This window comes from Phacochoerus africanus, chromosome 7 (genome assembly GCF_016906955.1).
Source record: "Phacochoerus africanus isolate WHEZ1 chromosome 7, ROS_Pafr_v1, whole genome shotgun sequence".
NCBI classification, from domain to species: domain Eukaryota; kingdom Metazoa; phylum Chordata; class Mammalia; order Artiodactyla; family Suidae; genus Phacochoerus; species Phacochoerus africanus.
In genome coordinates, this window is record NC_062550.1 from 62,664,296 (window position 1) to 62,681,898 (window position 17,603).

The following is a 17,603-nucleotide window of genomic DNA, read 5'->3' on the forward strand; positions in this document are numbered from 1 at the left end:
TTTTAATGAAGTCCAATTTATCTGTTTTTCGTGGTTTTTTTTTTTTTGATGGATTGTACTTTTGGTGTCTTATCTAAGAAAACTTTGTCCAACTCAAGGTGACAAAGCCTTTCTCCTGTATTTTCTCCTGGAAATGCTATAATTTTAGGATTTGTATTTAGGTATGTGGCCCATTTTGTGTTAATTCCTGCATATCTCGTGAGGTGTGGAATGAGATTCTTTTTTTTGCATATGGATATCTAACTGTTCTGACATCTTTGGTTTAAGATTATCCTATTTCCACTGAATTGTCTTTGCACCATATATGTGTTGGTCTGTTGGGAACACTCTATTCTGTTCCCATGATCTCTTTACTCTCTCTATGCTGATGTCCCACTGTCATGATTCCTACAGTTTTATAAATAATTCTTGAAGTCAGATAGTATAAGTCCTTCAGCTTTGTTCTTCTTTTTCAAGGTCATCTTGACTATTCACAATCCTTTATTATTTCTTTGTTTTTTATTTTATTTTTATTTTATTTTATTTTACTAACTCAAGGATCTAGTTATAAAACAGCATCTTGAAATCTAAAGATAATTTAGGAATCAAAGTTAATAAAAAGTAGTATGGAAACTTTCTATAATCTAGCTTCCACAGGAAGAGAAGCACTCTGAGCATCACATTCCACTTGGTTAATCAAAAATTGTGTCTATGGAGAGCAGATTTGTGGTTGCCAAGGGGGAGGATGGGTGGAGGAAGGAAGGATTGGGAGTTTGGGACTAGCTATTACAACTATTACATTTCGAATGTAAACTATTACATTTAGAGTGGATGAACAATAAGTTTCTACTATAGAGCACAGGGAACTATATACAATATCTTAGGATAAACCCTAATGGAAAAGAATGTGAAAAGAATATATTTGCATGCATAACTGAATCACTTTGCTGTACAGCAGAAATGAACACAGCATTGTAAACTGACTATATACTTCAATAAAATTTTTAATTGTTGTATCTACTTTATATGGATTGCTGATTTTCAAAAAAACTAGAATATAAAAATTTATACCAGAATTGTTCTGGACATGATTTCAACTTTCATTGATGCTTCAGAAAATACTTTGGGCACTAGAATATCTTGGTCATTGTGAACATCGGTTTTGTCACTGTCCTGGCAAAGTGGGGAATTACTAATTAAAGAGAACTTATTTGGTTACATTGCTACCTGCCATAGGATCTACTCTACTCTTGATTGGGAGGTTACTTTTTTTCAAACTTCTGAATGGTTATAATCGATGGTTCTATGCATAGCATTCTGTCTCTTCCAACAAAGCATATGCCTGTTTAGCCTAAACTTGTTATCTGCTGGGGACAGGGAGGAGTGCTATTAATTAGGTCGATTGATTCCTGGTAATATTAGCTAACACGGCCACTGTACGACATTGAGCAAATTACTTGTCCTCTTTAGGCCTCTGTCTTCATTTGTAAAATGAAAGTTTGGGACTAGTTAACCTTGAGTGGTTCATCCAACTCTGAAATCTTTTAACTTGTTTGCAGTGTCTTTATTCACTTAAAAATCACAACCTTTTTCAAAATAAACAAAAACTCTTCATGGCAAAAAGTTCTACGGTTCACTCAGAAAGCAGTGGTCTTTTGATGCATCATAAATCACCTAACACCCCTGCAAGAGCCTACTTTGAACTCTGGCCAACTCTGGCCAATGAAGACAGCATTTGTGATTCATGGTGCTGTGACTTTTTGTGGTCGATGAAATCCCCATATTCTGAGAAGCTCTTGAGTGTCTCAGGCCAAGGGAAAGAGAAAAGAGAGTGGCTATAAGCCCAGACAACTCCAAAGGTTCAGAATATCCCTGAATTGGCAAGTCGGATTCTCAACCACATCTCCAAAGCAATTGGTATAGTATTGGAGCCAAGTGGGCTTTAAATATCTACATCATCTTTCCTGTACCAGTGCACAGAGTATGTGACTACATGTTCTGGTCATATACTAGCTGATCATTGCTGTTCTAAGAGAATGAGAAACGTGGAGAGTATGAAGTTTACTAGGGAATGCAGAACCTAGACACGAGTTTAAAATACCATAAGGAGGTTTTTATTGAACATTTACTGTGTAAGATGCAGTGCCATGCACTTCCTGTGCATAGTATCATTTAATACACATTGGAAAGTAGTCATTATTGTCTCTTTAGTACATATGAGGAGGTGATACATGGAGAACTCATGTTACTTGCCCCAGGTCACACAGTAGTAAGTGGCAGAGCTGGTCTTCAATCTGTGTCTGTCTCAATCTAGAGCTTAATGACTGCTTCAGAGACAAGCTCTCAGAACTTAGCCAGCTCATTTAAAAAGTAATTGAATTTGTAGTATTAATTATAATGATCTAAACCAAGAACACCAAGTACTGATGGGTCACCCTTGGGTAGACTTGATGGAAGAAAGAATTCACAGAAGATAGCCTGCAGAAATTGCTTTGAGTTATATTTTGAGGTGAAGGACATGAATTGCCCTAGAGAGAGAGGTGAGTTCATGCTGGGAGGCCAGACCCTGTGAGACCATGAAGAGACAAATGAACAAATTATGTGTTCGGGATGCAACATGCAGACTTGCTCATTGCACGGCAAATAGCCAGAAATAAAGCTGATGTCATAGGGGTGAAAATCCAAGATATTTCGCTTTATTATTCTAGGCACTGGAGATCCACTCTCAGTTCTTAAGCAAGGGGAGGAACATAATTAAAGTTGCATTTGCTTTTACAATTTATCCTACAACTCATTTAGGACAAAAGTGGGCCTTTAAAGCATCATGGAAGGTCAAGAGAAATTTTCTCAGCAAAACATATTTGTTACCCAACAAATGATTTTCAGGAGTACGATGTAGCTCCTCACTAAGGTCCTATAGCCTGTTAGCACTGCAAAAGGGCCTGGAAGCAGATTTCACACAATTTTCAGAAATAAAGGTAACCAGTCCACTGCACTTAAGCTAATAGTACATCCCCATCATCATAGGTTGTGCGCATAGATGGAACACACAAGGGTTACAGATTCACGTCAGGATTGGGCATGTAGATAGCTCTCAACAATATGGATTAAATTGAGTTAAATTGAAGTTCACTTTCAGACAGCAATTGCTGCTCCTGAGTGAGGGCTAATGTATTTGGTGAACTCTTGTTGGGTCCCTTCCATTATAAATCCACTAATGCTAACTTAATATCTCTTCACATTATCTGAAGCATTCATATTCTCTCTTTCTCTCCCTCCCTCTCTCCCTCTCTCCCTCTCTCTCTCTCTCTCCAGTTCCAGAGACCTAATGACTTCTCACCCCCTTTCCGCTTTGGCACTGTGCCCAATGGCAGCACAGAGAGAAATATTCGCAATAACTACGCAGAAATGCACGCCTACATGGGGAAGTTCAACCAGAGGGGTGTGGATGATGCATTGCTCTCCCTGAAGACAGGGTAAGAACTGCCTCCAAGCTCAGAATCTTTTATACGTTTCTCACATTTATTAAATATCCATTGAATCAGATGGGGCATGCTGAGGTGCCATACCAAGTTAAAGCAGAGAAGACTGCTTTTGCTCTTGATGGATTTCCAAGTCGAATCTGACAGTATAATTCAGGCCAGTACCCAAAGATTCCCATGCTGTCATTGACTTCTATGTATTCTTAACAAATTATAGTCCTCTTGCATTAAGGTAACCATGAATCAAGGATGTAATAGATGTAAAAGTCAAAGGGGAGAGTCAAGGCTAAAGTTCATGTATTATCAAAATAAAGACCGGTCAACCAAAAGGTTAAAATGATGATTTTGGTGTCCAGTGGACAAAGGAGAAATAAACTATGAAGAGGGTGAAAGTTTTTAGACCACAAACAGAGAGGATGTGTTCACCAACCTCCACCTCCAGCTTTTGTCGGCATTCTTTGCTCCAGCTCTAGACTCTGGGAATGATTAGTTCACTAAAACAAGCTCACAAACTGCAAATAGGTTGGCTTATGTAATCTCAGCCATGTAGTTTCCTTCATTCATTTGGCTTTCAGAAGCTGCAGCTATGGGATAAGACAGTTGATCTTTTTATGGCTGAGTAGCATTCCATTGTGTATATGTAATCTGTTCACCTGCCATTGAACATTTAATGGAATGCTACTCAGCCATAAAAAAGAACAAAATAATGACATTTGCAGCAACATGAATGGAACTTACTTCTCATACTAAGTGAAGTAAGTCAGAAAGAGAAAGACAAATACCATATGCTATCACTTGTATCTGAAATCTAATATACAGCACAAATGAACCTATGTACAGAAAAGAAACAAACTCATGGACCTGGAGAACAGCCTTGTGGTTGCTAAGGGGGAGGGTTAGGGAGTGGGATGGACTGCGAGTTTGGAGTAAGTAGATACAGACTATTTCATTTAGAGTGGATGAGCAGTGAGATCCTGCTGTATAGCACAGAGAACTATACCTAGCCACTTGTGATGGAACATGATGGAGGATAATGCGCGAAAAAGAATGTATATATATATATATATTTGTGTGTGTGTGTGTATATATAACTGGGTCATCTTGCTATACAAAAGAAATTGACAGAACATTGTAAATCAACAATAATAATAATTTTTTTAAAAAGACAGGAAGTTCCTGTTGTGGCACAGTGGAAGCAAATCCAACTAGTACCCATGAGGATGCAGGTTTGATCTCTGACTTCGCTCAGTGGGTTGGGGATAATGGCTTTTCCATGAGCTGTGGTGTAGGTCACAGACGTGGCACAGATCCCGCATTGCTGTGGCTATGGTATAGGCTGGCAGCTGTAGCTCCGATTCAACTCCTAGCCTGGGAACTTCCATATGACGCGAGTGCGGCCCTTAAAAAAAAAAAAAAAAAAAAGAGAGAGAGAGAGAGAGACAAGATAGTTGAGCATGAAAAGTATTGGGGGTGGGGTGTCATGGGGTCCTGGAGGATGTGTTGTAGGATGTCCTGTGTTGTAGGATGATGAGCAGTAGACTTCCTGGTGGCTCCAGTTCTGGAAGAGCCACCTAGATGCATGTTGACTTAAATACGTCAGATTCCGTCTTAGTACCATCCAGTCACAGCAGATTTCAGAAGATGGAATTTGAGCCTGGTAGGAGGACCATGCTGGGTAGTCTGGCCCCTGATGCAACCACAATTCTCAATCCTATAAAAGCATCATTGGCTTTTTGGTGTACATCTTTCTAAAGGATATTCACAAGCCTTTTGAAAAAAATGGTCCATGTCTTATGCCAGAAAGGGCTTATTTTTTCTTAAGGGGGTGTAAAGCTAACTTAACTTGTAAGAGTGAAGGGGTGATGCCTGCCTTTCTTTCCTGTAGTCCTCTCATCACCTGAGTATATATCTGAATTTCTTCCCTTTGATATGTTTAAATGTTGGGGTTTTGTTTGTTTTTTAAGGGCCACACCTGCGACATATGGAGGTTCCCAGGGAGGGGTCAAATCAGCGCTGTAGCTGCCGGCCTGTACCACAGCTACAGCAACATGGGATCGGAGCCGCATCTGCAACCTACACCACAGCTCATGGCAACGTCAGATCCTTAACCCACTGAGCCAAGGCCAGGGATCAAACCCACAACCTCATGGTTCCTAGTCAGACTCATTTCCGCTGTGCCACAATGGGAACTCACTAAGTGTTGGTTTTAAACATTGACCTCTGCCTTCCTGACCTTGCCCAGGTCTTACTCCCTTCCCCACCTAGTCCTTCCGTACAAAGCACATGTGAAAAATGATCTACTTATGTTTGGGAATTTGAGACCTCTGAATTCTCCTGTATGTGACACTGGCTTGTGGTTTCATACATTTGCTCTTGAAACAAACCTTTGCTACCACCACCCTGACTCATTTCTCTCTTTGTGCCACAAAACAGAACACTGAAACCTTTCTGACCACAAAAATAGCATTGCCCATCTAGTGCTCCACACACACCTACACTTAGCCCAACTCTGGACTGTAATGAACTCAGAAATGAAAAATGTTATATAAGTCTAACCCATGCTATTTGTTGCTATCATTGTGATGGTTCCTTTTCATTATTTCTGTTATTATTTTTATTGATTCCTTTTTACTCCTTCTCCTTTTCAGACACAGCTTATGAGCTGGCTTCAGGCCCAACTTACATTCTCATCATTCCCAGTGGGAGGGAAAAAACTCCTCTTTTCAACCTGAAATCACATAAAGAACAGCCTGGGATTGAGGTTTTCAATTCTGGCTGGGTTCCACCTTGAGCCTTAACTTTGAACCAGCTTTCCCCATAGTCTACTGGCACCCTGATGCTTCATATTAATGGCTCCATAGGTAGTTTTGTACTAAAATCCCTCCATTGGGCTTCGTTTGTTTGCTTCTTTCTCGCACAGGAAACTGGATGCCTTCATCTACGATGCAGCAGTGCTGAACTACATGGCTGGCCGAGACGAAGGCTGCAAGCTGGTGACCATTGGCAGCGGGAAGGTCTTTGCTTCCACTGGTTATGGCATTGCCATCCAAAAAGATTCTGGGTGGAAGCGCCAGGTGGACCTTGCTATCCTGCAGCTCTTTGGGGATGGTGAGTTAAAGAAAAAGAAGGTGCCTACTTGGCTTCTTCCCATAGCCAGGCCAAAATGTCAACCCTTCTTTCGCATCCCTATAACCTCTGCATTTCCAGAAAAGCATTTCACAATATACTAGGAGACTTGGGGTGGGGGTATGTATTATTTTCCTAAAGCTTCCCTAACAAAATACCGCAAACTGAGTGACTTCAATAACAGACATTTGTCTCACTGTTCTGGAGGCCAGAAGTCTAAAATTAAAGTATTGGGATCAGTTTCTTTGGAGGACCTCAAGTCAGAATCTGTACCATGCCCCTCCCCTAGCTCATGATGGTTTGCTGGCAATCTACAGCATTCCTTGCTTTGTAGATGTATCACCTGCTCTGCCTTCATGTTCACGTGGCATTCCCCCTGTGTGCATGTTTTCCCTCTGTACATGCCTGTGTCTGATTGGATTAGGAGTCCATCCTCTTCCAGGTGACCTCATCCTAACCAATTACATTAGCAGTTACCCTACTTCCAAATAAAGTCACATTTCAGGGTACTGGGAGTTAGGATGTCAACATAGGAACTGAGGCAAGAGATACAATTCAACCCATAACAGGGTGAAATTTACAGGAGAGGATTCAAGTAGTGTATCAAAGAGGTATGTTCCAAGATTGCTGGATATGTTCAAACCTTCAGAGATAAAGTAAGAGAGGCTGGTGTTAGATGTTGCGAATGATCTTCTCACATGTGGCCAGAACAGTGGATGGAACTACAGAAAGGTTCTCCACTCTCTCTGTGCCCAGAGAAAGGGCAGAGAAATGCACTATGGCCATCTGCTCATTCTCCCCTCTCCTATGTCACTCTTCCAGCTGGAGGAATAGGAAGCAGGGCCAAGGTCCTCAGAGGCAGACACTGGAAGTCACTTCCTAAGGTGGATTCTGGCAGCAGATGGAGCAGACAACTTGCTTTGAGAAAAATCTCATCTCCTATTTCATTATAGTTACACCTGCTGCATCCTTCTTCACTTTATTGTCTAAAATACCTACTCCTCCTATTAGTTTCACAGAAGCTAATCCAGTTACAGATGAGCAGCTGGAGTCTACTTGGCCCCACAGGCCATCAACCAAGTGGCTGTCTAAATTCTATCTACAGAGTCGTCGCTGTTAGGGATGAGATAAGAGGCAGAAGAGCATAGCTGGACTGTCAGACTCCTGGCAAAGCTAGTTGTTCTACTAGTTAGTAAAATCATCATTTGATCCAAGAAATGAGTAAAAAGTGATTTGATTAACACTGGACAGAGGAGCAAGTTCTAGGTGAGGTGTTATAGGCCATTTTAGTGTAAGAGCCTCTGTGATTGTCAGGTCTCTGTCACTTGAAGGCAATAGAGGGACCTCTGTCCAGGAGGAAGGGCCATTGTAGAGATGATTTGCAGAAGTTACCAGAGGTCTAGTCAGGTTACTCAAACAAAGTTCACATTTTGAACCAAACCGGAACTATTGGAACCGGCAATTTTCTTTATGAGAGTTTTCTGACTCTTGCTTCTCTAGAATTAGATGTGTTCTCAGCCACATGGTTTCTTTCATTTTCCTTTTGTCTACAGTTTCTACCTTTCTAATTTCTAGTATCCAGTGAAGTGGATCAAGGTTATGGTAACCTGGCATGACTTAAATTAATCAAAGATTCCTTAAGCAGCATTAAAGGGAGGCAAGTCCAAGTTTGGTGGTCTCATTTTAATCCAGCTTATTCCTTTTTATTGTGGATATTTATATTTTCCTCTACAACAAGAGGTCAGTAAGTCTGAGGGCCACTAGGGAATTGACCAATCTCCCTGCCAGTCCTTCTCTGTCTCTCCTCCTCCCATCCAATCTGCTTTGCACATTTTTTGAGAGCGATTTTCTGAATTCCATGTTCTATTATATTGTTCCTTGCTATCTTAAAAAAAAAGGTGCAAGGTGCTCAGTCTGATACTCAAGCCCTCAGCTATTGTGCATCCACCTTTTTGTTCAGCTTTCCTTGGCCTACTCTTACCCTGTTCGAATTGTTCTGCATGCCCTTCCCAAGTAAGCCTCATGTTTTTCCACCTTCCTCCCCTTGATCATGCTATTTCTGCTGCCCAGAGTGCCTTTTCATACAATATAAATTAAAATTCACCATTCATCATACCCACCTCCCTCATGAAAACCCACTGGCCATACCATCTACAAAATGACTCCAACACTCGTTAACTGCATATAGCTTGTCATGCTGATTTTATATATATATGTATACACACACACACACCAATTTACCCTGGATAGATAATGTCTCCTATCTTTGCATCACCTGGGGTACCTCCATGATGTTTTCATTGAGTACTTGTTGAGTACATTGCTATATTAATATATAACGAGGTTAATAAAAATACTGACTTTCTTCATTTTCTGCCTCTATGTCTCCTTCTCTCTCTCTCATGTTTTCCTCTCTTTTCCCCAACACCCTTCCCGCCCCCCTCTCTGCTCCTCCTCTCTTCCCTTTCTCTGCCTATTCTCCTTCTCACCCTGTCCACAGGAGAGATGGAGGAGCTGGAAGCTCTGTGGCTCACGGGCATCTGCCACAACGAAAAGAACGAGGTTATGAGCAGCCAGCTGGACATCGACAACATGGCGGGTGTCTTCTACATGCTGGGCGCGGCCATGGCTCTCAGCCTCATCACCTTCATCTGCGAACACCTTTTCTATTGGCAGTTCCGCCACTGCTTTATGGGCGTCTGTTCTGGCAAGCCTGGCATGGTCTTCTCCATCAGCAGAGTAAGTGCTTTGCTTGAAGTCCCTGGAGCTTGGGAAAGACAGCTCAGCCTAGCATTGTGCAAAACAGAAGAAGCCAGGAGGGCACTAACTCCAGCCTTCAGCTGCTAAAACAAAAAACTACATCACGTACATTTCCCCAGGGGGTTGGTTGACATCACTTCAAGTCAAAAACAGGTGACGCTGTTTTTCCTTCAAGAAACAGCTTTCTGTGTGGGGTTTGGGCATTTGTTTCTCAATAAGAACTGGCAGATCTCTCAAAATGAAACATTTGGCCTTTTCCCAAATGCTTTCCATCACCATTAGTTAATTCTGTATAGCCTGGATTAATCATTTAATCCTTTGTTTTAAAATCACATTTCCCTTTAAATTGTTGAATATTTTTCTTATTCTGACATACAGAGGTATATTGTTGGGAGTTTCACTGTTCCATTCTATGTTTTAACCATATATGAGTTTGGGGAGTAAAAGAGTTTAACAGAATCTTCAGAGATAAGTCCTGATCTGTAAGAAATTTACATTCCAGAAATTTCCTTAACTGGAACACGAGTATAACTCAAGGCTTTCTTTATTTAGTTCTCCTCTACATGTCTAGCCCAACATGAGATTTGGAACGCAGTTTTGAATATGAACAGACGGTCACAGGGAAGAATTTAAAAAAAAAAAAAAAAAAGCAGACTGCCTTTGATTTGGTTAATAAAGGTACAGGACTGATTCATGAGAGATGAACTCAGATGTCCTCTTAGAATAGAGTTCTAGGCTTCAGGTATAACCAACTTTGTCTCTAATGGAGTTATAGCAGAAAATGGAGTACTCATTAAATTTTCCCATCGTTTGATCATTTTCCTGTAGTATTTTAGTGAAAGAGAAAAATGTCCTCTCTGGCTGTGAGTTGATTCAAGCCATTCAGTTACCTGGGAGTGAGAGGATGGAACTTGTGGTGTCTGAGCCACACTGTTATACTCTGCGACCCCTCCAAGATCCCAGGGAGGGCGATGGCAGCGGCAAGGGGAATTGGTGACCTGGAATAGAAATCCCATTCTTGGGAGTTACCATTGTGGCTCGGGGGTTAAGAACCCAGCTATTATGAGGAGGCATATTTTGTCCCCGGCCCCGCTCAGTCGGCTAAGGATCTGGCATTGCCACAGGCTGTAGTGTAGGTCACAGGTGTTGCTCAAATCCGGTGTTGCTGTGGCTGTGGTGTAGGCTGGCAGCTGCAGCTCCAACTTGACCCTTAGCCTGGGAACTTTCATATGCCTCAGGTGTGGCCCTAAAAAGGAAAAATAATAATAATAATAATAATATGAAAAAGAAATCCCATTCATAGCCCTTCAACATAATCAATGGCTCTATAGAGGAAAAATGCATTTTCTCCTGGCCATAATCAAGAATGGTCAGAAAAATGAGAAAGTAGAGGAACCCTCTCTTGAAGATCCCTTATCTTGCTGCTACCTCCAAGACGGTGGCAAACTGTCCTCCTTTCCCATTTAACTGCCATTCTCCTTGCCAGTCTTCTCTCCTCTCATCCACCTCCACTGGGACAGCCCCTTTCCAAATTCAACCCCCTTGTTTTAAAGACACAGTTCAAATAACCTCGTCTGTATTTACCTTCCCTTGCCAGGCAGAAAAGTTCCAAATGTATCCACCTTTTAAGGCAGGCAGGTGACTTTAAACTTGAACCAAAGCTTTTCCCTCTCCTGGACAGTGCTCTTCAAGGAGCTGCACACAGGAAGTTCTCAATCAATACTAATTTGTTAAGATATTAATTATTTATGATTAAACTAAGTGAGTGAGAAACTATAGGAAGGAAACCAGCGGCTAATGAGAAAATAAATGAGAGGATTCAAAGGAGGTTCTTCTTATTTATTTATTTTGGTGGGGGCTCCTGGGGAGTACCTGGACCAGGGACTGAACCCAAGCCACAGCAGTAACCTAGGACACAGCAGCAACAAGGTGGAGTCGTTAACCACTAAGCCACTAGAGAACTCCTTTATTCCTATTTAGCCCTTGATATCTTCCCCAGGTTCTCCCTCCCACCAGTGGGAAAAATGTCCTGCTTTGACCACAGGGCTGCCTAATTCTGTGAATTTGGTTCAGGCTTGGCTCAAAAAGAGAATTGTGCAGCTGTGATTTGGTGCCCCAAATCCTAAAAGCTGTTCAAAATGTGGCAGAGCTGGAAGAGTGGCCATTGTGAGCTCCCAGGCCCCCCCCAGAGCTTCACAGCCAAGGGGGCCCAACCAGGGCAGAATAGCCCCCCACATCTGTAGGGCATTGCTACTGATTTCCAGGAGGCTGACAATATTTTTAGCTATCAATGGATATCATGGCCTCATTTTTAAGTTGCAAAAGCCTTGGCATAGAAAGGAAAAATCACCACCAGTCAGTGGTGGAGGCAAGGTGAGGATGTCACATCTGGCGTCCCCATCCGCTTACTCAAGTCGCCTGGTGTAGCCGCACCCCCTCTCAGATAGCCAGGCCACTGGCTCATGATACGAGGCTTGCTAAATGCAGGGGGATAAAGCAGGCAAGGGGATAAAGCAGCCATATGTTTCTGTGAGTGTAGAAGACCATTTATTTTTCTTTTTCCCATCAGCTTAGGCAGTTCATAGTGGCAATGATGGGGGGAAGGGGCTGCTCCTTAGGGTCATTTTCAGCCTTGCTGGAGATCTGAGCCATCCCATTCCCTTCTCCAGGGTATCTACAGCTGCATCCACGGGGTGGCCATCGAGGAGCGCCAATCCGTGATGAACTCCCCCACCGCGACCATGAACAACACCCACTCCAACATCCTGCGTCTGCTTCGCACGGCCAAGAACATGGCCAACCTGTCTGGCGTGAACGGCTCCCCACAGAGCGCCCTGGACTTCATCCGCCGCGAGTCGTCCGTCTACGACATCTCCGAGCACCGCCGCAGCTTCACACACTCCGACTGCAAGTCCTATAACAACCCGCCCTGCGAGGAGAATCTCTTCAGTGACTACATCAGCGAGGTGGAGAGGACTTTCGGCAATCTGCAGTTGAAGGACAGCAATGTGTACCAGGACCACTACCACCACCACCACCGGCCCCACAGCATCGGCAGCACCAGCTCCATCGACGGGCTCTACGACTGCGACAACCCGCCCTTCACCACGCAGCCCAGGTCCCTGGGCAAGAAGCCCCTGGACATCGGCCTCCCCTCCTCTAAGCACAGCCAGCTGAGCGACCTGTACGGCAAGTTCTCCTTCAAGAGCGACCGCTACAGTGGCCATGACGACCTGATCCGCTCCGATGTGTCCGACATCTCCACGCACACGGTCACCTACGGCAACATCGAAGGCAACGCGGCCAAGCGGCGGAAGCAGCAGTACAAGGACAGCCTCAAGAAGCGGCCGGCCTCGGCCAAGTCCCGCCGGGAATTCGATGAGATCGAGCTGGCCTACCGCCGCAGGCCGCCCCGCTCCCCTGACCACAAGCGCTACTTCAGGGACAAGGAAGGGCTGCGGGACTTCTACCTGGACCAGTTCCGCACCAAGGAGAACTCGCCGCACTGGGAACACGTGGACTTGACTGATATCTACAAGGAGCGTGGCGAGGACTTCAAGCGCGACTCGGTGGGCGGAGGAGGACCCTGTACCAACAGATCGCACCTCAAACACGGGACGGGTGACAAGCATGGCGTGGTCGGCGGGGTCCCAGCCCCCTGGGAGAAAAACCTGACCAACGTGGACTGGGAGGAGCGCTCGGGGGGCAACTTCTGCCGCAGCTGCCCGTCCAAGCTGCACAACTACTCGGCCACGGTGGCGGGGCAAAATTCGGGCCGGCAGGCGTGCATCCGCTGCGAGGCGTGCAAGAAGGCCGGCAACCTGTACGACATCAGCGAGGACAACTCCCTGCAGGAGCTGGACCAGCCGGCTGCCCCTGTGGCCGTGACGTCGAATGCGTCCACCACCAAGTACCCCCAGAGTCCGACCAACTCCAAGGCCCAGAAGAAGACCCGGAACAAGCTGAGGCGACAGCACTCCTACGACACCTTCGTGGACCTGCAGAAGGAGGAGGCCGCCCTGGCCCCGCGCAGCGTGAGCCTGAAAGACAAGGGCCGCTTCCTGGACGGCAGTCCCTACGCGCACATGTTTGAGATGCCGGCCAGCGAGAGCACGTTCGGCAACGGCAAGGCGGCGGCGCCGGCCGCGGGACATCACCATCACAGCAACCCCGGCGGAGGCTACATGCTCAGCAAGTCGCTCTACCCCGACCGGGTCACGCAGAACCCTTTCATCCCCACTTTCGGGGACGACCAGTGCTTGCTCCATGGCAGCAAATCCTACTTCTTCAGGCAGCCCACGGTGGCTGGGGCGCCGAAAGCCAGGCCGGACTTCCGGGCCCTTGTCACCAACAAGCCGGTGGTCTCGGCCCTACATGGGGCTGTGCCAGGCCGCTTCCAGAAAGACATCTGTATAGGGAACCAGTCCAACCCCTGTGTGCCTAACAACAAAAACCCCAGGGCTTTCAATGGCTCCAGCAATGGGCATGTGTATGAGAAACTGTCTAGTATTGAGTCTGATGTCTGAGTGAGGGAAGAGAGAGGCGAAGGTGGGTACGGGAGGGTTGGGCTGTGGGCGTGTGGTGCGCATGTCACGGAGGGTGACGGGGGTGAACTTGGTTCCCATTTGCTCCTTTCTTGTCGTTTTCATTTATTTATGGGATCCTGGAGTTCTGATTCCTTCTGAGAGCAACCCTGGTGACCAGCACCATCTCTGCTCCCTTTCCAGTCCCCTCCTCCTTCCCCATCTGTCCATCATTCCCGTCCCGATTCCCGCGAGAGGATACGGTGGGCTCACTCCGCCGGCGAGGGCGAAGCGCAGAAAGAAGTGGCCGCGTGCAAGCTTCCTCCTGGCGTGGAAGGACTCTTTGCCACGCACTTCGAGTGAAGCGAGGAGAAACAGGAGGAGGCCACAAGAGCACAGGATAGCTGTTCCCAAACTGCTCTTTATGTTTAGGTGAGGAAGCAGAAGTATCCAGATAAGATCATTTAGCATACTGCCTGTGAATGAAAGGAGGCTTTTGCTAAATTCTTGTTGCTTAAATGGCGTCTGTTTAGGGATCATGCGCCAAGAAGAGGGTGGGAAGCCATGTGTGTTTATATATAAGCCAAAAAAAAAAAAAAAAAAAAAGCTTGGATTCCATGGGCCTTATTGGTGGTGAACTAGAATGAAAGGTCACTGACAAGTGATGTAAGTACATTATGGCAGTGTTTCATGGTGCGTTAGGGGCAAGGATTCTTGTGCATGTGTGTCTGTGTACCCCTGCACACGTGTTGTCTATACACACCAGTAGTCCTGCCTATTCGTGTGGAGAAGGCAGCCTTGACTCATGATATTGTTTCTTTCAATATCCTTAAGAAACGTGCTTGTTTTGGCTTATATACAAACAGAGATGGTCATATTTTATCTGAATTTTGGCTGTCTCACCCCTCTACCCTTCCTGAATGAGGAAAATGGAAGTTCTTGATGGAAAAGTGTCTGTGGTTTACACAAAAACGTGGGTGAATGATCCTACAGAAGCAACGCGTAAAAGTAATCCCTTCGTGGTTGCCAGTCCTTTCAGCCAGTTTTCGCCAAGAACTTTCCAGGAAGGCTAAAGGGAAATGGGGGCAGCCAGGATTCTTTTTGCCTGTACATGAGAGCAGAGGATTGTACAAGGCTCTCTGGAGCTTTTTAGACCCTCGGCCGGCCAGTTGGGGGTTGGGGGGGAGGAGCCAAGTAAGGCTTTGACGAACAGGGGAATCGTTTATGGTAGGGTAAGTGAGAGAGGGGGATGTTTTCAATGCTTTGATCCCTTCTTACTTAACCTGGAGCTAGGAGAGCAGGCTTGTTCCTCCCCAAATTGGCCACAACCAATGCGGAGCAGTGAAGAGGAATGAGCTTGCCCCATGAGTACAGCTCGGGAGACACGGAAGCAAGGGAAGAAATTTGGAAGTGGGGAGGGACTCCTCCTTGCTACCCAGTTGGCTCTGGCTCCCTGAGAATGTGCCATTGAGCCCAGTGGGGCTTCTCTGTAGAAGCCCCTCCATCTTCCTGCAACACCTCCTTTCCCTGCCAGATCGTCCCATTCGAGAATAAATAAATATAAATATATATATATACTCATATACATATAAACCTCCAGGGATGAGGGTACTGGCGGATGAAATACCCCCTTCACTCAAAGTTGGAAACTTGAGAGGGGATGTGAATACTTGTCACTGCCAGTCCTGAAACTTGGGGTAGGCGTGTTCTGTGGGTCAGTTCCACTGTCCTGCCATCCTCCCCTCACCCAGGGTGGCAGCCAAAGAGCCGGGTCAGTGTGGAAGCTTGGCTGCAGGAGCTCCACGTTGCACACAGGACACATAAACCAGAAAGGTGCTTATCCTCCTCTGGAAGGAAGCTGCCATGTCTCTTCAAGTCACACCCACCCTGGCCCTGACTCACCACCCTTCCTCACCCCTGCCCTTGACTGCTGCCCCTGCCCTCTCCCTTGTTTTTTTTTTTTTTTTTAACCTCAGTCTCTTTCATTTTCAAGCCAACCGAAGGCCTTGTAAATCTTCGTTTTCTTTCAAACGAACCTGGGGGCAAGGGGCTGAATCTCTCACAGATCTGGAGAGAAGAGAACAGAGTGCTTTACCTTAGAGTCAAGGAAACACTTGGAGAGAGAGGACAGAGGGCATGAGGCATCTCCAGGAGGAAGAAGGCGAAGGGCCATAGAACATTCTTCACCCTGACTCTGTCCCAGGTCAGGGATTCCTCCCTCATTCTTCCTCTTACCTCACCCCTTTCAAAGAAAAAAAACCAAACCAACTAACCTAGCGAACAGCAATCTAGAACAAAGGGGGCTCTGTCATCTCCCCTGGTGACAGAAATCGAGATGGTGTTTATTTCATATGTAAATATTTTGTTTTCTAATTAATTTTGTATAGCTAAAGTGTTCTCTTGTGAGTATTCAGGGTGTTGGGCTGGAGGGAGTGGGGTGGGGATGGGAATGAAGGGGGAAGAAGTGTTTTGTTACAGGGTTTCATTTTCCATTGGGGGGGAATTGTTTTCTATGGCTTTCACTTCAGGGGATCTGGAGAAAAATGAATGGGAACAGAGGCCACTTCATTGAGGCTGCCAAGGAAGGGGTGTGTGTCTATGCCTCCCACTTCACCAGTCTTCTTATTGGCCTGTGAGAAATATCCGTGCCCTTCAGCCTGGGCTTGGCATTGGCCCCAGTTGTCTCGAAGCAAATCCCAGGCCCAGCTCCTATATTCCGGGTAGACCAGCGATCACCAGCATCTGTGCAAAGTCAAGCTGGTGGCGCCATATTACCCGCATCTGCACCTAGGGCAGGAAAGATTCCCCAAAATGTTTTAACCAGAATTGCCATCAAATCAACCTCACACCCTTAGATGTGGCCGAGAGGTTTCAGGAAGCTCAGTCTTGAGAAATCTCCCTGCAGCTCCCTCTGATGTTTAACAAGCTTCTCAGTCACTCTGACCCTTTTCTTCCTAGTACCTGGAAGAAACTCTACTGGCCCCCTCCCTTCCTCCACAATTTCTAAAATCAGCACCACAAGCACACTTAGAAAATTCCCGCTCAGTCCCCTTTCTTGAAGCATGTGTTATCTGGTTACAGGGAGGTAGCCCTAGATATATGTCTTACCAATTTGCATGCTTTTCCAGAAAAGATGACCAGATCTGCTCAAAACTCAGTGGCCAGATGATTCTCTTAGAAAGGTGGCATAAATTGGTTTTAGAGGTAGAAGGGTGAGTACGAGAGGGATGATGCCAGTGGTGGTTGTATTCTTGCCTTGTCCTCACTTCTGCCATCAGGAAGGTGCTATTAGCCTTGAGCCAGGTATTCATAACCTGACCTTGGGTTAACCAGACAAGCTGAATTTCTTTCACTGGACCGTTGGCCTTGTGAAGAGTGGCAGCCTCTCTGTCTTTACGACAGGATGACATTTCCAAATCCGTTTAGCCAAGACAATACATTACATTTTTGTACTATCCTTTCATCATCAAAAGCTGTCAGCTGGATAATTTCATTTTTTTAAATCCTTCTTTGGCCCCAGCTGACCACCTCTCTTTCACCGGATGTTTGAATGAAGACCAAATAAGGTAGTCATGGCCTGCTCAAGAAAGCTTAAAGAAAGGAAGGCTGAGCAATGCCAAGTTCTAGCTGTTACTTGGTTCCAAAATAACAAACCAGGAAAATGCACGAGGATGAATTCAGTTATCAGCCCCATCTATTCCACAGTCCATTGGGTCTGGACAAAGACCCAGTC

General features: G+C 45.4%; 1 protein-coding gene across 1 annotated transcript in view; it reads left to right on the forward strand.

Moving 5' to 3' along the window:
• GRIN2B (glutamate ionotropic receptor NMDA type subunit 2B) overlaps positions 1-15,415 on the forward strand; it is a 444,445-nt gene extending 429,030 nt beyond the window's left edge. Inside the window, exons 11-14 of the mRNA XM_047787502.1 lie at positions 3,295-3,455; positions 6,382-6,569; positions 9,088-9,326; positions 12,017-15,415. Coding sequence (XP_047643458.1) covers positions 3,295-3,455; positions 6,382-6,569; positions 9,088-9,326; positions 12,017-13,873 — 2,445 coding nt within the window. The 3' untranslated portion in view covers positions 13,874-15,415. The remainder of the gene's footprint in view (positions 1-3,294; positions 3,456-6,381; positions 6,570-9,087; positions 9,327-12,016) is intronic.
• The last annotated feature ends 2,188 nt before the right edge of the window (positions 15,416-17,603 follow it).